We start from the raw sequence: 16,251 nt of genomic DNA, 5'->3' as shown, positions 1-16,251 counted from the left end.
AGAATGACGAAATATTTTAAATATATTTTTTATAATAACAGTTGCTAGTAGTGATGGACCCACAGATAATTATACACCAACTATGCAGTTCACTTCAGCTCTGTGGAGCTTTTTAGCGTCTTTTATCTCATTGTTTTGTTTTTTTATGGCCCAAACCTTTCCTGTTTTCATTCATACAACACTCATCTACCTCTTTTCAAGGAAAAAAACTTTGATATTGGACTTACATTCTCCAGGAGGACACAAGCACGACTTTAAATTCAGGATAATGTGGCTAAGCTTCAACTGTTGACCCTGAAGCCCCGCTCCTGTCCACCAGGGGGCGACAGCGGGCTCGAAGCGCAGAAGAAGAAGCAGCAGCAGCAGCGTCACCACCACCGAGGAAGAGTGGAATGTATGGGTTGTCATGTGTCACGCAAGTCTGACTGGTGGTCAGCTGACGAGCCCCGGGTCGCTTATGTTTACTTTCTTTTATCCGTGCGTTAAACCCGCGTTTCCCTTGAATGAATGCAGCGGTATGCTTCGCAAAGGAGAACCATGGTAGTCGTGAACTCGGTGCTCAAGCTGTTACAGAGGCAGACGTACACCTGTCTGTCCCACCGCTATGGGCTCTACATTTGCTTTGGGGGGATCGTCCTCATGATAGTTTCCGCCTTTCAGTTTGGAGAGGTGAGCTTCTTCTGTGTTCTTAACTCCCGACGCTTGAAACGCAGCCGTTCATGTTGTTGTTTTAGCTGACGTTTAGTCCTCGGATCTGTTGTCCTGAGGCGCCGTCTCACCAGATTCCACTCAAAAAACGGGCTGTTTTCTGTAAAGTGGTTCAGCTCGGTAGTAAACCCACGTTTAAGATTTTTAACTCTCACGTTTTGTGGATCTTTAAGGTGTTTATACTACTTCGGCATCATAATGAATCGCTTGATTTTACGTATTTAAAAGGAAAATCTCAAATGTCTTCAGGAATTGTGTTCCGTATGGCTCGATAACTGACAGTCCACCACGTTGTGAGTTAACCAGATTTGTTGAGGAAGATGTGTAAATATCACGCATATCAAGCGTTTTAACTTTTAGATTTTATTATATGTGTTTGTTGTTGCATTTGAACATTTGCTAAATTGAAGAGCTGTTACTAAAGATCCCCAGAATATTCAGAAAGTCTCGTTGTACAGTGTGTTCTTATGCAAATAATGAGTGAACAAAGAAACTTGAGTGCTTTGGTGTGGCCCTGTGTGTATGTGATATTTGGGACTTTAGCAACTACTTGTATCATCGTGTGCCCCCTTCTTTTCCATACAGGTGGTGGTGGAGTGGAGTCGGGACCAGTATCACGTGCTGTTTGACTCCTACAGAGACAATGTGGGGGGGAAATCTTTCCAAAGCAGGTGGGTGAAAGACGGCGTTTAATGCTTCCAATGTGGGGTTCCTTGAACTCATCACAACAAAAGGAATACATGAATTTCACCAGTGTTGTCTTACTGTAACAAGTGCAAACAAATCTTGTTTTGGACTGAAAAATAGATCATGTTCACAAATGTCAATGTACAAAAAGTGTGGCCACTTTCTGCAAAACCCTTCCTTGAAGGACAGGACAGTGTGTACTTTTTCCCCTGAGGAGGAATCTGAAAGAACAGGGACGACGTGCAGCCGTGCGTGAACACAAACTAATCCAGACTCGCTGGGGACGGGAAGCGGGGTCACGGCGTCGCACTTTCAGGATCGTCTTGAGTGTTTTGAGTGATCGTCTTGAGTGTTTCTTTTTTTTTTTTTGCAGGCTCTGTCTGCCCATGCCTATTGATGTGGTGTACACATGGGTGAACGGCACAGACATGGCTCTGCTGAAGGAACTGAGGACGGTCAAAGAGCAACTGGAGGAGGAACAAAGAGCTCTGAGGTAGCTATGACTCCACTGTCTGTGAGAAATGCAGTGTTGCAGTGACACTTGTAACCCATTCAATTACATATAACCCGTTGTTTTTCTGCATAAAGTGCAAACGCACTCCAATTTCCACCCGAATACAGTCAGAATCGGAGTACAAGTTGAGCTGTAGCATTATCATTTTCACTCTGAGCGGCTTGTTGAGACATTGCTCCAGAGGAGAAAGCAGGGAGTCTTAAGATCAAAGGTTAGAATAACTCTTGAGGAGAAAGTCCCCGTTTCATTAGTCTCCATACAGTGCTGTTCAGTGTCGCTACTGTAGGTTGTATGGAGCTGAAAATAATATGAATTCACTGTTCTGTTGCACACAGGGAACGCCTGGGGAAAAATGTGAGTGAGACAACTGAAGTGCCGAAAGAAAGGTGAGCCTGAAGCTGTGTTTATGGGGTGTGAACCTGTACAACACATTTCAACTCTGCCACCCACTCTTTTATGAATCTCATTATGGCCATTTCAAAATAAACCTATATATACACACATAGGCATTCAGTCATTTCCAAACCACCTGGAAATGACTGTTAAAGGCACAATGAGACAGCAGGGTGAGAATTCTATGTTGAAACAGGAAGTTGGGGTGTGCTAAACCACAAGCAGCTCTAACTGAAGTCTAAACTGGTGGGATGTCGGTTATTCGATTGAGGCGAAAGAGGCCCAGCGTCGTTAATAACTGATTGTTCATGATTGATTGTTATGCGCAGCATTCTTTCCATGAAGTAAAAGACATTAGATATTAATCTAAAATGACATAACTCTTGGCATCTATTTTGCAAAACAAGTGTCCGCAGCGGCTTGAAGGACCTGTCTAACGAGCTGCATTTTTGACTCCGATGATCGTCTTTGAACAGATGTGAATCCTAAAGCTGAACGACAATGAAGATTCAAGACAGGGATTTCATTTGGTTGAAAAAGGGGCTCTGTCTCTGTCTGTCCCCTCCCCTCTTTCTGTCAAGATTTAAAAAAAAAAGCCCATCTGTGAGATTTAAGCGCAGACACAAAGAGGACTCGATGCAACATTTCCACAAAGGAAGCTGTTTGCTGAACCTGTGAATTTGACTCATTTCGCACACATGAACGTTTGAGTACTGCTAACTGTGTGAACCACAAAGTTAAGAGTAGGTGGTCGTCTGTGGGAGGGCGCAAGATGAAGATGCAGTGAGTAAAGTGTTATTGTTTTGTTTTTTTTCCCTCTTGTTTGCAGTGTTAAGCCAGAATGTCTGCTGTCCCACTGCATCATAGCGCCCATGCTGGCCCTGGACCCTGCTCTGCCAGCCAACATCACACTCAAAGAGCTGCCGTCGCTCTCGTCCTCCTTCTCCGCCGCCAAAGAGCTGCTGCTGATGAACAAAGCCTTCCACGCCTCCACCACCGTCTCTGTGGTCGTCTTCCATTCGCAGGCCGAGGGTAAAAAAAAAAAAAAAAAAAAAAAATCACACGAAAAGAAGTCAAGAGACGCACATTTCAAAAGGACGCTCCCCACACGAGTCATAGTGGCGTGTAAATGACTGAACCAAGAAGGCAGATTATCATTGAGCTATGAATCATTATTTACAATGCAAAAGATGATATTTGAAGTGTGATTAATGAGTAACCAGAACATGGGGGTGCTGCAGCTGTGGGGCAAGAAATCAGTATTAGCAGTCACAGCAGCAGCATGAATGATCAATACAATGAAACTTGAGTGTTCCATTGCTAACGTGGCTCCTAAGCCTTCACTAATGACACTTTCTGTATATGTGTCAAAGATGAAACTATATATCTTTACACCTGAAGATTTAGTTTTGCTCACAGTCAATTCTTTTACAGCTGATAAAGCCTATACAGATGTGTCCAGAGAAGACCAGAAGTTCTCTGTGTCCAGATGTTATCTGGTGAGTTTATAACGGTTCCATTAACTCTGCACTTGTGTCCTCCGCATTCCCTCCTGTCCTCTTTTGTACATGTTAATCACACAGCCCTCGATCATATTTACGATCGCAGAAGACCAATGCTATTAAAGATCGTAAGGTGCTGCTGTGGTATATTGAAACGCACGTCTTTGTGTGTTCTGCAGACGACGGATAAAGAGGCTCCGGGTCTGATCCGCATGCAGTCTCTGGCCTACCTGAGCGGCTTCCCGGCAACCTTTAAGGAAACGGAGCAGCTGAGAGTCAAACTGCCTTCTGTCATAACCAATAAGATCAATCAGGTAAGATGCTTTTTTACTGTTGATTATTATCACTCACTAGATAATTCATTATTACGAGTGCTGTCTGATGTAAATTTCCCCCAAAATTTAACCTGGAAAAAAAAGATTAACATCCACTACGGTGTCCGATAAGGTGACAGAGTTTCACATTTAACATAGATACAGTAGACACCCTTGACTTTAAGATTTCTTTTGCTTTTTATTGAATTAGAGCATTATTTCTCTTAAGATCTTTTAGAAGTGGCGTCAGTGTCGAGGTAAAAGGCAAACTTTTAACATAACCGAGCTTTGCCACCAGATGTCGCTCACACAGTGTCCTGTCCACAGAGCTAAAGGACGTCGCCTACTGCAGACGTTCGCCGTATACTTGTGCACAAATTAAGATCTTTTTATACTTCGCAGCAGCATCGTAATCTAAAAAAAGGGCTAAACACAAATGTCAAATCCTCCTTGGAGCGGAGGTTGCACTGTCCTGCCAAATATGGCCTTTTTCTATTTTAAACAGTTATGTTGTGATGTGGATAAAGGGCCTTTGTTTAGCTCGGCGGCTTGTGTATCTAATAATTTTCTCTAATCACAAGTCTGCTTCATATTTTGAGAGGCAGGAATGCCACTAACGAGTGCGGATTACTCCGAAATAATCAAAGAAAACAAAACGGTGCAGCCTGGAGCAGAGTGACCCTGTCTCACCAGACGGGCAGGAGTCAACTGTTTGTCCCGTCTTCCAATAATATACTCACGTGGCTGATTACAATGAATAGGTGACGGATTAGGTAACATCTTTTGTAACTGCCTTTGTATCCTAAAAGTAAAAAAAAAATCAGAAAAAAATGATGAGCATATTGATTGAAAATTATAATAATTACTGTATTTAAAAAAACTTTGTAAAAACAGTAATTGGAGCTTCAGTTCTTACTCTTAACTTGAACGCGGTTATAGTAGAGTATCAAAATTGCATCGTGCTTCAAATCAATAAATTAATGAATATTATAATACTAAAAGCTCATGTTTATTCACGTTTTACTTTAACTAAGTATTATTCTTTGCATCTTAAAACAGATACAGTTCAGAACGGAGCCTTGATGATTCAGAAGAGTTGGTTATTGTATGCTTTCTCAGCCATTTGTTGCAATATCAGACATGGGGAAAACAAAAATACACCTTTTTTTTTTCTCATTCGCTAAGTTATACGCAAGGAAAGAACCCAGCATGTGTGTTATCACATAGGGCCCAAAGGAAGGTCACAATCAACCAAAAACTAATGAATTACACTGAGTTGTTCATCTCAAGCCCTGATAGCAGTAGAAGAAGCTTCACTGTAACTTTGTATGCGATGACATGCGGGTTAACGCTGTTTAACCTACATCTCATCACCAAACCCGGTCGTCCCATCATCCCCTGCGTTTGTCTCCCAAGTGGGTGGTTGCGGTGCAGCCCGGTAGGTCGCGTGACAATAGCCGGCGGCATTCGGGCTGTAACCTTAGCTGGCGGTGCGGGGGTTAACATTAGAACAACTGTTTGGAGTGGCGCGGCGCCAGCCAGCACCGCCGAAAGGTCACAAGGATTTTACAGACCGTCCCGGGACTCTTGGACACGCCCCCCCCCCCGTCACCTTACACATGTTTATGTTCGCCTGGCTTCACGCGTTTGGAGTCCAGTTCTTCTCTTTTATGAGTTGAATAAGCCGGAAACGGTGCTGCAGGATTAAAACGGAGGGTTTGTTGTGGGAGTAGAGATGTTACTGGGACATGCGAATGTGAGTCCAGAATGGAAAGTGTGTGTGTGTGTGTGTGTGTGTGTGTGTGTGTGTGTGTGTGTGTGTGTGTGTGTGTGTGTGTGTGTGTGTGTGTGTGTGTGTGTGTGTGTGTGTGTGTGTGTGTGTGTGTGTGTGAGATTCAAGGTCCACAGGCCACCACACAATACACCGTTTGTGTTTCAAGGAGTTTCCCGGTGTTGCCCGGCCGATTCTGTGAAAGAGGGATGATGTGCATAGTTTGGAGGGAGAGGTCCATCGGCGTGAGAGGCGGCCGGTATTTATAGCTGGTGTTAGCCCGAGCGCTATGGTGATGAAAGCTGCCCCACAACCCCGATCATCTGCCCCCCCCCCCCCCCCCCCCCGTGTTTGTGTACAAGACGGCTGATGTGTTCGCATTAGCGTGTATTTTGTGCGCGTTTGCGGTTGTCCACACGGTGTCTCATCTCCACCACGAAGCACGTTTTTATTTCTCACGCAGTAGGTGCCGTGCCGCACTCTATCTAGCACGTAATATAACATTTGGAATACAAGTTAATAGAAGAATGAGGAAAAAGAAGTATAAAGATGCAAAGGTAAAACATTATAAAAAATATGTAATATCAGTATTAAAATGCTTATGTGTTTATGTAGGTAGGCTGTGCATTATTTCCAGATTATAAAAATGTACACATGTCGCAGTAAGAGGGCAAACTCAGTTAATCTGCTGATTATTTTGAGGCTATTATAGTGAAGAAGGCCAATTACAAGTTGCCAGAGCCCAAAATGATGTCTTGTTCCGCAAATGCATATTTTTCTCTCCTTCCCTGCGTCACAAAAGGTCAGGCGATGCAGGTTGACGCAGCTTCAGCTCAGATGTTAACTGTGCTGCAGGCCACTACAGCGCCTCGCTCCACCTGCTTAAACACATCGGTCACCGCAGGGTTAATCAGTTCACTCAGAGAGTCGACTATTTCCTTTTTCTACACTAATTACATGTTCTGTTGCCTCTGCAGTGACATATACATACTTCGGTGAGGAACAACTAATGAATTAAAAAAGAAAATTGGAAGAATAATAAATGACTTTGTGCAAATATATATATATATAAACGTGTCGTGGTCTTAAAATAGTGTAATATGCCGTCATAATGTCCCAGAGCTGAGGGTTAACAATCCAAAACCCAAATATATTCAGTTTACAAATAGATAAAACAGAACAAAGCGGCAATCCTCTCATTGGAGGAGCTAGAACCAGAAAACGTTTGGCATATTGTCACGCATTAATCGATCGGTACTTGGTTAATAGTTGTGTGCCGCGTGTTTTATATAGAATAGTTCACACGCGCAGACATGTGCCAGTGTTAGGCCTCCACACACCTTCGCTTGGCGTGCGTGTGTTAGAGCATTATCGGGACTATAAAGAGAGCTATAATAAAGACGGCAATGCGATCTGGGGCTCGCCGTCTCCCCACCGGGTTTATTAGACGCAGCTAATCCTCCTCACCTAAAAACAGGAGCGGAGGAAAAACAACAGAGGCGAGTTCATGCGAGATGTTTTGGGTTCAGTGTTTGACGATGGAGTGACACGGGGTGAGTCTTTTTACTGGGAAGCTTAGAGTTTAAGAGAGGTGAGACAGACAGAGACACACACACACACACACACACACACACACACACACACACACACACACAGCCAAGCACAGAGACAGTCCTCCGATGCCTCGCATAACTCTCCTGAGATCAGATGGCGAGCCACCCCCATGGAGACGATGACATCACAGAATTTTCTGAACTCTCACCTCTTAAAACACACACACACACACACACACACACACACACACACACACACACACACACACACACACACACACACACACACACACACACACACACACACACACACACACACACACACGTTGTTCTGACAGCAGCAGCCAGTAGATGCCCTGAGAAATTGCTATTTCGGATGTTCCCACTGCATCTGGTGATTTTAGAGTTAAAAGGGCGCTCCATGAGATTTTATAGGAAACTCTGTCAACAATATCCAACTACAAGAAGTCTGGTTCATCCTCAAAGTAGTACTTTGACGTTGTCGTTTGTCAGAGAGAAACATTTGAGCTTCTTATTCTTCTGCACCGTAAACTAACAACAAGACTTTGAGTCTACAGCCGTGCTAGCGGCCCTGTGAGTTGTACATTGGTGCGTTGAGCTAAATGCTAACAAAGGCTAAAATGTACAGCTGAGGATGATGAAGGTTTGTGGTTATCCGGTCATGAACAAAAGTATTCTTTTCATTAAGTCCACCACGCTTTATGAAAATGTAATTCCAAATCACTGGAGTACTCTTTCAAGCAAGTAACACCTTACTGTTGTATTTGTCCCTCAGTTTGAGTTGTACTCTGAGGCCAGCATCGCTCTGCTCCACCTGAAAACCCCGCAGGACTTCACCGACCTGACGCAGCAGGCCAAAAAGAATCTGACCCTGGATGGGAAAGAGTTAACCATCAGCCCTGGCTACTTGTTCTGGGACCTCACCGCCATCTCACAGGTGCGACGGATCCTCCTTTTAAACCGGTTCGTTGTGAGCACTAACGTCCCCTGTGGATACAGGCCAACTCTTTATGGTTTTCCTCTCCAGTCCAAACAGGATGAAGACGTGTCAGCCAGCCGATTTGAGGACAACGAGGAGCTCCGCTATTCGCTGCGCTCGGTGGAGAGACACGCCCCCTGGGTGCGACACATCTTCATCGTCACTAACGGGCAGATTCCCTCCTGGCTCAACCTGGATAACCCCAGAGTTACGGTTGTCCCACATCAGGTACAATTTAAACCTCAGCCTCTCCCACACTGCGGTCTCAAACAGTCAAAAATAAGCTAACCACACATCCCTGTCTCCTAACCCGATGTCATGTCTTATAAACAAAAGTAGGAAATACCAAAAACAATTACAGGACTTGTCATATTGGAGGCAACCTGACCGGAACACCCCGGCCAAGAATATATGGTTAAATTGTGCTTGTTATGTTTATGTTAACGAGCTTTAACGATGTTTTATAGAATCAAATCAGCAAACTCATTTCCTGAAATCTCTTATTGAGGCACTCATGAAAACTATGCTTCGCATCGGTTGGAAATATCATGTTGAGCGTAACATTATACGAGTGTAAATATGTTTGTTCTTTGACTTTAGGATATCTTCCAGAACATCAGCCACCTTCCCACTTTCAGCTCCCCGTCCATAGAGACCCACATCCACCGTATCCCCGGGCTCTCTCAGAAGTTCATTTACCTCAACGACGATGTGATGTTTGGCAAAGACGTCTGGCCGGACGACTTCTACAGCCACTCCAAAGGACAGAAGGTGTGAAAGCGACATAACAAAGTGCTCACCGGGGGAGTTAACCTTCGTGGCGCGGTTTGCTGGCTTCATGCATAGAGGGGCTTCCTGCAAGTCAATTTAAATTGAGATCTTTTCTTTCCTCACTTGCCTGCAGGTGTATCTCACCTGGCCTGTCCCCAACTGTGCCGAGGGCTGCCCAGGATCCTGGATCAAAGATGGCTACTGCGACAAAGCCTGCAACAACTCTGCCTGTGACTGGGATGGAGGAGACTGCCTCGGTAAAGAGCTCGACTCCATCATCTCTCCTGCGCAAATATGCTCATTTGTTGAATTCATGTCTTAATATGTTACTCCCGTTTCCTCCGACAGGTGCGGCGGCAAACGGTCGGTTTGTGGCCGGGGTCGGCGGCGGCGGGCCCGGTGGAGGCGGCGGACAGGTGTGGCAGTTCGCAGGTGGTTTAGGAGGTCTTGGGGGAACGTCGTACTGTAATCAAGGCTGTGCCAACTCCTGGCTGGCGGACAAGTTCTGTGACCAGGCCTGCAATGTTCTGTCCTGTGGGTTTGATGTGGGAGACTGTGGCCAAGGTGAGTTAAATGAAAGGATATTTTCCAGCCCACACCTTATTGGTGTTGGTCGTATTAAGGGTTTTGCTGGACTATTATCCTTTTAACATGTGTTCATTTCTGTTGTAGAGCACTTTGGCGAGCTGCGTCACGTGACCCTAATGAGGAATCAGAGCCTGTACACCCTCCCAGTCGGTGAAACCAGGCCGTATTTCAGCTTCGACAGACTGGCCCGCAGAATCTCCGAGGCCCACGTCGGTGACAACCCGGCGCTTCGCCACACCTCCGTCGCCAACAAGTGGAAGACCATTCACCTGCTGCTCCACCCGGGCCACAACGCCACCCAGATCCAGTACAATCTCACGTTCCAGAAAGAAGACGACACAGAGTTCATAATGACTTTCAGTGTGGCTGTCGACACCCGCGAGGTGCCTCAGGCTAACGTGTCCCAGGCTGCGAGCAAAGAGGACGACAAAGACCCAAAGCCGACCCCGACTCCAGAGCCACCGGTCCCGTTCTCTGATGTTCCTGAGGACAGACGCGGTCCTAAGATCGTGAAGACGCTGCCTGGTGAACCTCTGGTTGTCATAGAAGTGCCCTCGCTGAATGTGTCACTTCTGCCAGCTGCTGTGCAGAGCGAGCTGCAAAAGCTGGAGGAGAAGCTTCTGATCGGTGACATTACTATGAAGGGTTATAACCTCACAAAGGCTGAACTTTTAAAACCTTTCAAGACGCTGGCTCAAAAGCAGCCGGACATCGATTCACAACCAGCTGGTGAGGGTGCAGAAAAGGTCCAGGGAAAGCCCTATAAAGACTTGGAGAGAGAGCCGTTAGAAGGAAAACCACCCGTGGAAGAGAAAGCGGGAAATATCAGTCAGAAAAATCCAAAGTCAAAGGAGGAAACGTCCAGGGAACACGTGGCCGTCACTCATTTTATTCCCGTCCATACCGACGACGAGCACGAGAAACTAGCTCCCAAACATTCCGACCTGAATGCTGCGATAGAAAGGCCCATGATTTCCAAACTACTAGACAGTATTTCCAAAACCAAGAGTGTGGAGAGTCGGGCGGAGCCAGAAGACGCTGCAGTAGGAGCTCCTTTCGGGAGGAGACTTCAACACTTCATCTCCTCAGACAGAGGCTTCCTGCCATGGGAGAGGAGGAAATACTTCCAGAAAGTGCTCGAGGTAAGTAGGGCCTACAACTTCCACTTTTCTACTCGAGCGTTTAGATTTCTCTGGATGTTAATCTCTCCGTGTTGACTCTACAGGAAGAGGAGCGTCTGCAGAGAGAATTGTCGTACGAGGCCGACGGTGCCGCCACAGGTCGAAGGCTGCGGGACACTTTTGCCGACTCGCTGCGCTACGTCAACAAGCTGCTCAACGGCCAGTTTGGATTCACGTCGCGCAAAGTCCCCGCGCACATGCCTCACATGATCGACCGCCTCATCATGCAGGAGCTGCAGGACACGTGAGTGCGTCGCAGATTCTTTTGTTACGGTATTCCCGACGAGGCGACGTCTCAAGCGGCTCCGCCCTCTTTTCTTCAGGTTCCCAGAGGAGTTCGACAAGACGTCAGGCCATCGCGTTCGTCACTCAGAGGACATGCAGTTCGCCTTCTCGTACTTCTACTTCCTGATGAGTGCTCAGCAGCAGCTCAACGTGTCTGAGGTGTTCGACGAGATCGACACGGACCACTCGGGCGTCCTCTCCGACCGAGAGATTCGAACTCTGGCCACAAGGATCCACGAGCTGCCACTCAGCCTCCAGGTCCGTCCTGGCTCCTCATATCATAGAGTACAAGATTTCTTTCGGTTTCGAAGTGTGTAATATTTCTCTGTTGCACTTTCTAGGACTTGACGGGCCTGGAGCAGATGTTGATAAACTGCTCCAAGACTCTCCCGACTAACCTGACCCAGCTCCACCTGGTGAACCCAACCCAGGAGGCCTACTACGACCCCAGCATGGTGAGCCACACTTGAAGTAATTGGCTTGGAAAAATAGAAAAACCTCCAATTCAAACCACTTGAATCCATTGCAAATGCCGTTCAATCCACAGCCTCCTGTCACAAAAGGCCTCGTCCTCTACTGCAAGCCCATCACAGAACGCATCCAGAAAGCCTTCAGAGACCAGAATAAGTACAAGTGAGACCTTTAAGTGCCGTTGTTCATTCTGAAAATGTTTTAAAATTCAGGTATTCTGTTGCTGCTGCTAACGTGTGCTCTGTTTGGACAGGTTTGAGATCATGGGGGAGGAGGAGATAGCTTTCAAGATGGTGCGGACAAATGTTTCCCATGTGGTTGGCCAGTTAGATGACATTAGGAAGAATCCCAGGTTCTTGCCTTTCTTTCTTTTGATCGTATTCCGTCTGACGCACCCAAAGTTAACCTCTTAAACTGTACTAAGGTCTGTATTTTCATTCATCCCCAACAGGAAGTTCATCTGTCTGAACGATAACATCGACCACAGCCATAAGGACGCTGCCACAGTGAAAGCTGTGCTGAGAGACTTCTATGAGTCCATGTTCCCGCTGCCATCCCAGTTTGAACTGCCAAGAGAGTACCGCAACAGATTCCTGCATATGGACGAGCTCCAGGACTGGTAGGATGTGAAGTCTATAGAGATCATTTTGAGCTGGTAATTTATCAAGCGCTTCTTTTTTTTTTTTTTTTAAACAAATCGGCCCGAGATCAGAATTTTGTGGCTGTCATCACGTGGAGCAGAGCGTTGCCAGTTTGGAGCAGTGGGAATCCTTCGGGGGCTTTGTCGGGGATCTTGCTCCTGTACTCGGGGAGCTTCAGCGGGAGAATGCCAGACTCGCATCGGAGGCTTTAAAATTAGACCACGCCGCCTCAGATCAGTCGCTAGCTGTAAGATACTTGCAAGATCATTACACAGCTGAGCCTCCCGTCTAGTCCCCCGTCTCCCGACTTCTGTCTTTGAGTTAGTAAAGTAACTGCCAGATGGCGTTGGGCGATGTCACCTTGTCACCCTTTCACCCTGTTGCACTGCTGCCCTCTGCATATTGTATGTTTCCTTCTTGTTATATCACAACTAGCCCCCCCTCCAGGGAGACGTGCCGAATAGTTTCTGCATCTGCTGCTGTTTTACTTCAAACTAACCGATTGTGGGTTTTTTTTCTCCTGCAGGCGAGTATATCGGGACAAGCTGAAGTTCTGGACGCACTGTGTCCTCATAACGCTCGTCATCTTCACCATCATGTCCTTCTTTGCCGAACAGGTCAGTGAGTCCGCCTCGGACCACACACACACACACACACACACACACACACACACACACACACAGTTTTATTTACACATTCAGTTAAAGACACCCGGACATTCGCTCACACTCCTCTCCCGTTTCCATGATTCACACTTGAGCTATGATTCAGGCCTTCGCTGCCGAAGTTCCGCTCGGAGGTGCATCCGTCTCGTGTGTCGCGATAGCATGAGCCGCTGAGCCAGAGCCTGACTTTACAGAAATGAAAGACACCCAGCGGTCCTCTGAGAAGTCTTTGTTGACTTGGATCAGACAGTATTTGCATGTGCTTCAGACTTCTTTGTTGACAGATAAATGGGATTTATATCTGAAAGAACACTACTACAAATAATTCAAAAAAAAATCATGATAGTGAGCGTGGATGACTTTCCTGTCAAATTCCTCCAATTTGTTACTTGAGATTAAAACAAATGCCAGGACATGTTGAACAAATACCACTCGGCCACGGTTTGACATTGAGCTGTTTTAGAGGCGCTTCCCTAATCCAAAGGTTTCCAGTTTCTCCTCCGCCAACACTACAGAAAGGTTAATAGTTGCGGTGACCTTAGGAGAATTTTCTCCACTGCAACTCGTGGGACCAGTGTTGCCAGATAGGAATGTGTCCGGTGTCTCCGTCACCACACAAACTTCTGATGTCTTTTTGGCACCAGATGAGCCTGGCTTGTCATTAAGACATAGACATTTGAGTCAGCGTTGTACATTTTAGAACAGAGAGATCAAAAGTGTCTTTCATCCAGAGGAGGTGATTTTAATCTGCTGCCCTACTTCTAAGGTTATCTTTGCTTTCTTGGGTTACGTAAGGTCTATGGGCAATTTGGTGTCAAAGTCCTTTTGAGTAGTTAACTACCACTTATATCTGTCCGTTAAAGATGTAGCTATGGTTAGCTTAGCATAAAGACTGGAAACAGGGGTAAACTGCTAGCCTGGCTTTGTCTTGGAGGGAACTAAATCTACCTACCGGATTCTTTGAAGCTCATTAATCAACACATTACAACTCGTTTGTTTAATTTGAACAGACTTCAAAGTGTAAAAAAACCGATTGGTTATGTGCTGGTGTTGCACAGTATTCGGTTTCCATGCAACAAGCGGAGACTCCAGTTATGAGCTCTCTGCCAGAAAGCAGATCAGCTGAGTGGCAAACTCGGTTACTGCTTCTGGTGCAAACATCCCCACCCATCTCCATCACACTCCTCCTCTTGCTGACAGACAACACAAAGCTTTTTTTTGTTGTTGTCTTCCCTTAGTTGCATACTGTTTCTTATTATGCCATTTCCTCTTCTTCCACACCTCCCTGCAGCTGATTCTGCTGAAGCGAAAGCTGTTCCCCAGACGCAGAGTAAACAGGGACAGCAACCCTGAGCGGGTGTGAAAATAAAATAAAAGGGAAGACTTCCCTTTCCTCTTCTTTCTGCTCTTCCAACGACGTCCACCCTCTCTCACCTGCTCGGAAGAAGGGATTCAGCCCGGAGGACTGGGTGGAAACGGGAATCTGAAGTCCTCCGTGCTTGCGTTGCATCAGCACGTACAGCGGATAGACTCACGTGAGATGGCGATGAAGCATTTTTCATAAGATAGCGGATGGGGCTGGCCAGTGAAAGGAATGGCAGCCAGAGAGAAGAAGAAGCCTGTGATACTTCTTGTCCTCCGCTGGGGGCATCTGAGGCTTTTGTACAACACACACATTCACAAACACTCCCTCCACACCGCACCACCCTCCTGTGTCCTGCTCTCACCACGTTATTGATTGATGTGCTGTTTTCAAGGAAAACTGCCAAACATTTGCTGTTACCAGCTTCTTAAATCTGAGTATTTCCCCTGTTTTATGTCACCGTTAGTTAATTATCTTTGGGTTTTGGGCCGCTAGTTAAACAAAAAACACTTTTGAAGACGTCACCTTTGGGTGCTGGGAAATAGTGATAGGCTGTTTGACAGCAACACTGGAGAGAGAGAGAGAGAGAGAGAGAGAGAGACAGGAAACGTGGGGAAAGAGAAGAGGAGAATGACATGCAGCAAACAGTCCAAATCGGTGCTCAGGCCTCGGTTATCTGGTTGGCCTTTATAATTATAAGTATTTTTTTTTAATTAATTTTTTTTGTAGACAAAACGATTAATTGCAAAAATGGTCAGCAGATAAAAATAATGTTCACCTGCAGCCCTGGTTGTGTTTGGCTTTTATCACTATGGCTTAATTTTAAGGACATTAAGGTACATATAGGATGAATAAAATAATACATTGTTGGTTGTCGTCTGTCGTTAAAAACATGGAAACTTGAAGTGCCTTTGTTCATTCCTGTTTGAACATTTTTGGTTTATCTCCTGTTGTTTTTTTATTTTTTTTTTATAAATGTGTTCTTCTAAATGTTGGCCACATCACCCTTATCTAGTGATTTACAATGAGAATGAATGGGGTATAGGATAATGTGATTCTTAATGTGGTACAAATTGAATTGCTTGTTGGAGCTACATGTAATACTACAGCTTTCATAGCTTCCTGTATGTGTGTCCCTGTGGGACTCGACAGGCTCGCTACTGTCTGAAATTCAGACTCCCTCAGCATGATCTGTAACTTATTTTGATTGTATTGTTGTGACGGCGAGCCCGACGACTGATGCAGCTGATCTGAATGCCGCAGAATGTAAACATAGCCTCAGACAATGCTCGTCAAGTGCTCCAACTTTTTCCTCTGAATGTCAGTTTTACAAAGTTATTTAATATGACAGAAAGAGGACGTGACTAGTAGATGTTATCAGCATTTTACCGCTGCTATAAAAGTCTTGACGTACTGTATGATGTTAACAGGCGAGGCGATGAAGTTACACGTCTGGAAAACATGGCATCTCTCAGATTGCATCAGTTCAATGGCTCTTCTAAATAAAATAAAATGTGGCCTGGTTCAGTCATCTTGGTGTTTTTGTCGTGTGTAATTGTACTATACTTACAGTAAATTCTTGGGTACTTTACTGGAGTATTTAAATTTTGTGCCACTTCATACACTATTACATCGCAGAGGGAAATATTGTATTTTTTACTCAACAATATTACTGTTGACATGTCTATTATTCATACTTTTTAGATTCAAGTTGAAAATATAAATCTATTTAGTTGTGGCCCCTACGTTTCAAGCGTCTGAGTTGTTAGCAGTTACACCAGCGAGACGTTTGTTTTCTAAATAAACTGCTCTCACGTTTTATGAAAATTGTTATTTGATACCCA

At 45.4% G+C, this 16,251-nt stretch overlaps 1 protein-coding gene across 1 annotated transcript; it reads left to right on the top strand.

The window, feature by feature from the left end:
• The first annotated feature begins 421 nt into the window (after positions 1–421).
• On the top strand, positions 422–15,938 carry gnptab (N-acetylglucosamine-1-phosphate transferase subunits alpha and beta). The gene is made up of 21 exons (XM_068717347.1): positions 422–669; positions 1,294–1,379; positions 1,769–1,888; positions 2,245–2,295; positions 3,132–3,334; positions 3,737–3,801; positions 3,984–4,118; positions 8,239–8,400; positions 8,491–8,670; positions 9,043–9,213; positions 9,347–9,470; positions 9,562–9,777; positions 9,886–10,943; positions 11,027–11,226; positions 11,306–11,525; positions 11,609–11,722; positions 11,815–11,900; positions 11,992–12,090; positions 12,190–12,357; positions 12,906–12,996; positions 14,336–15,938. The coding sequence occupies exons 1-21, from the start codon at positions 508–510 to the stop codon at positions 14,405–14,407; spliced, it is 3,783 nt and encodes a 1,260-aa protein (XP_068573448.1). The 5' UTR covers positions 422–507; the 3' UTR covers positions 14,408–15,938.
• Positions 15,939–16,251: the final 313 nt, after the last annotated feature.

Source organism: Cebidichthys violaceus, unplaced genomic scaffold (genome assembly GCF_023349555.1).
Source record: "Cebidichthys violaceus isolate CVI_PGR_0920_01 unplaced genomic scaffold, fCebVio1.0.p SCAF_21, whole genome shotgun sequence".
In the NCBI taxonomy this organism is placed as follows: Eukaryota; Metazoa; Chordata; class Actinopteri; order Perciformes; family Stichaeidae; genus Cebidichthys; species Cebidichthys violaceus.
This window is presented reverse-complemented; position numbering and strand designations above follow the sequence as displayed.

What these genes read in the sequence shown, in the direction of transcription:
- gnptab (XM_068717347.1), top strand. Translation starts at nt 508, where the DNA reads ATGCAGCGGTATGCTTCGCAAAGGAGAACCATGGTAGTCGTGAACTCG. An exon ending in TTACGGTTGTCCCACATCAG is followed by an intron (nt 8,671 to 9,042) that starts GTACAATTTAAA and finishes CTTTGACTTTAG; the next exon opens with GATATCTTCCAGAACATCAG. An exon ending in ATGCAGGAGCTGCAGGACAC is followed by an intron (nt 11,227 to 11,305) that starts GTGAGTGCGTCG and finishes TCTTTTCTTCAG; the next exon opens with GTTCCCAGAGGAGTTCGACA.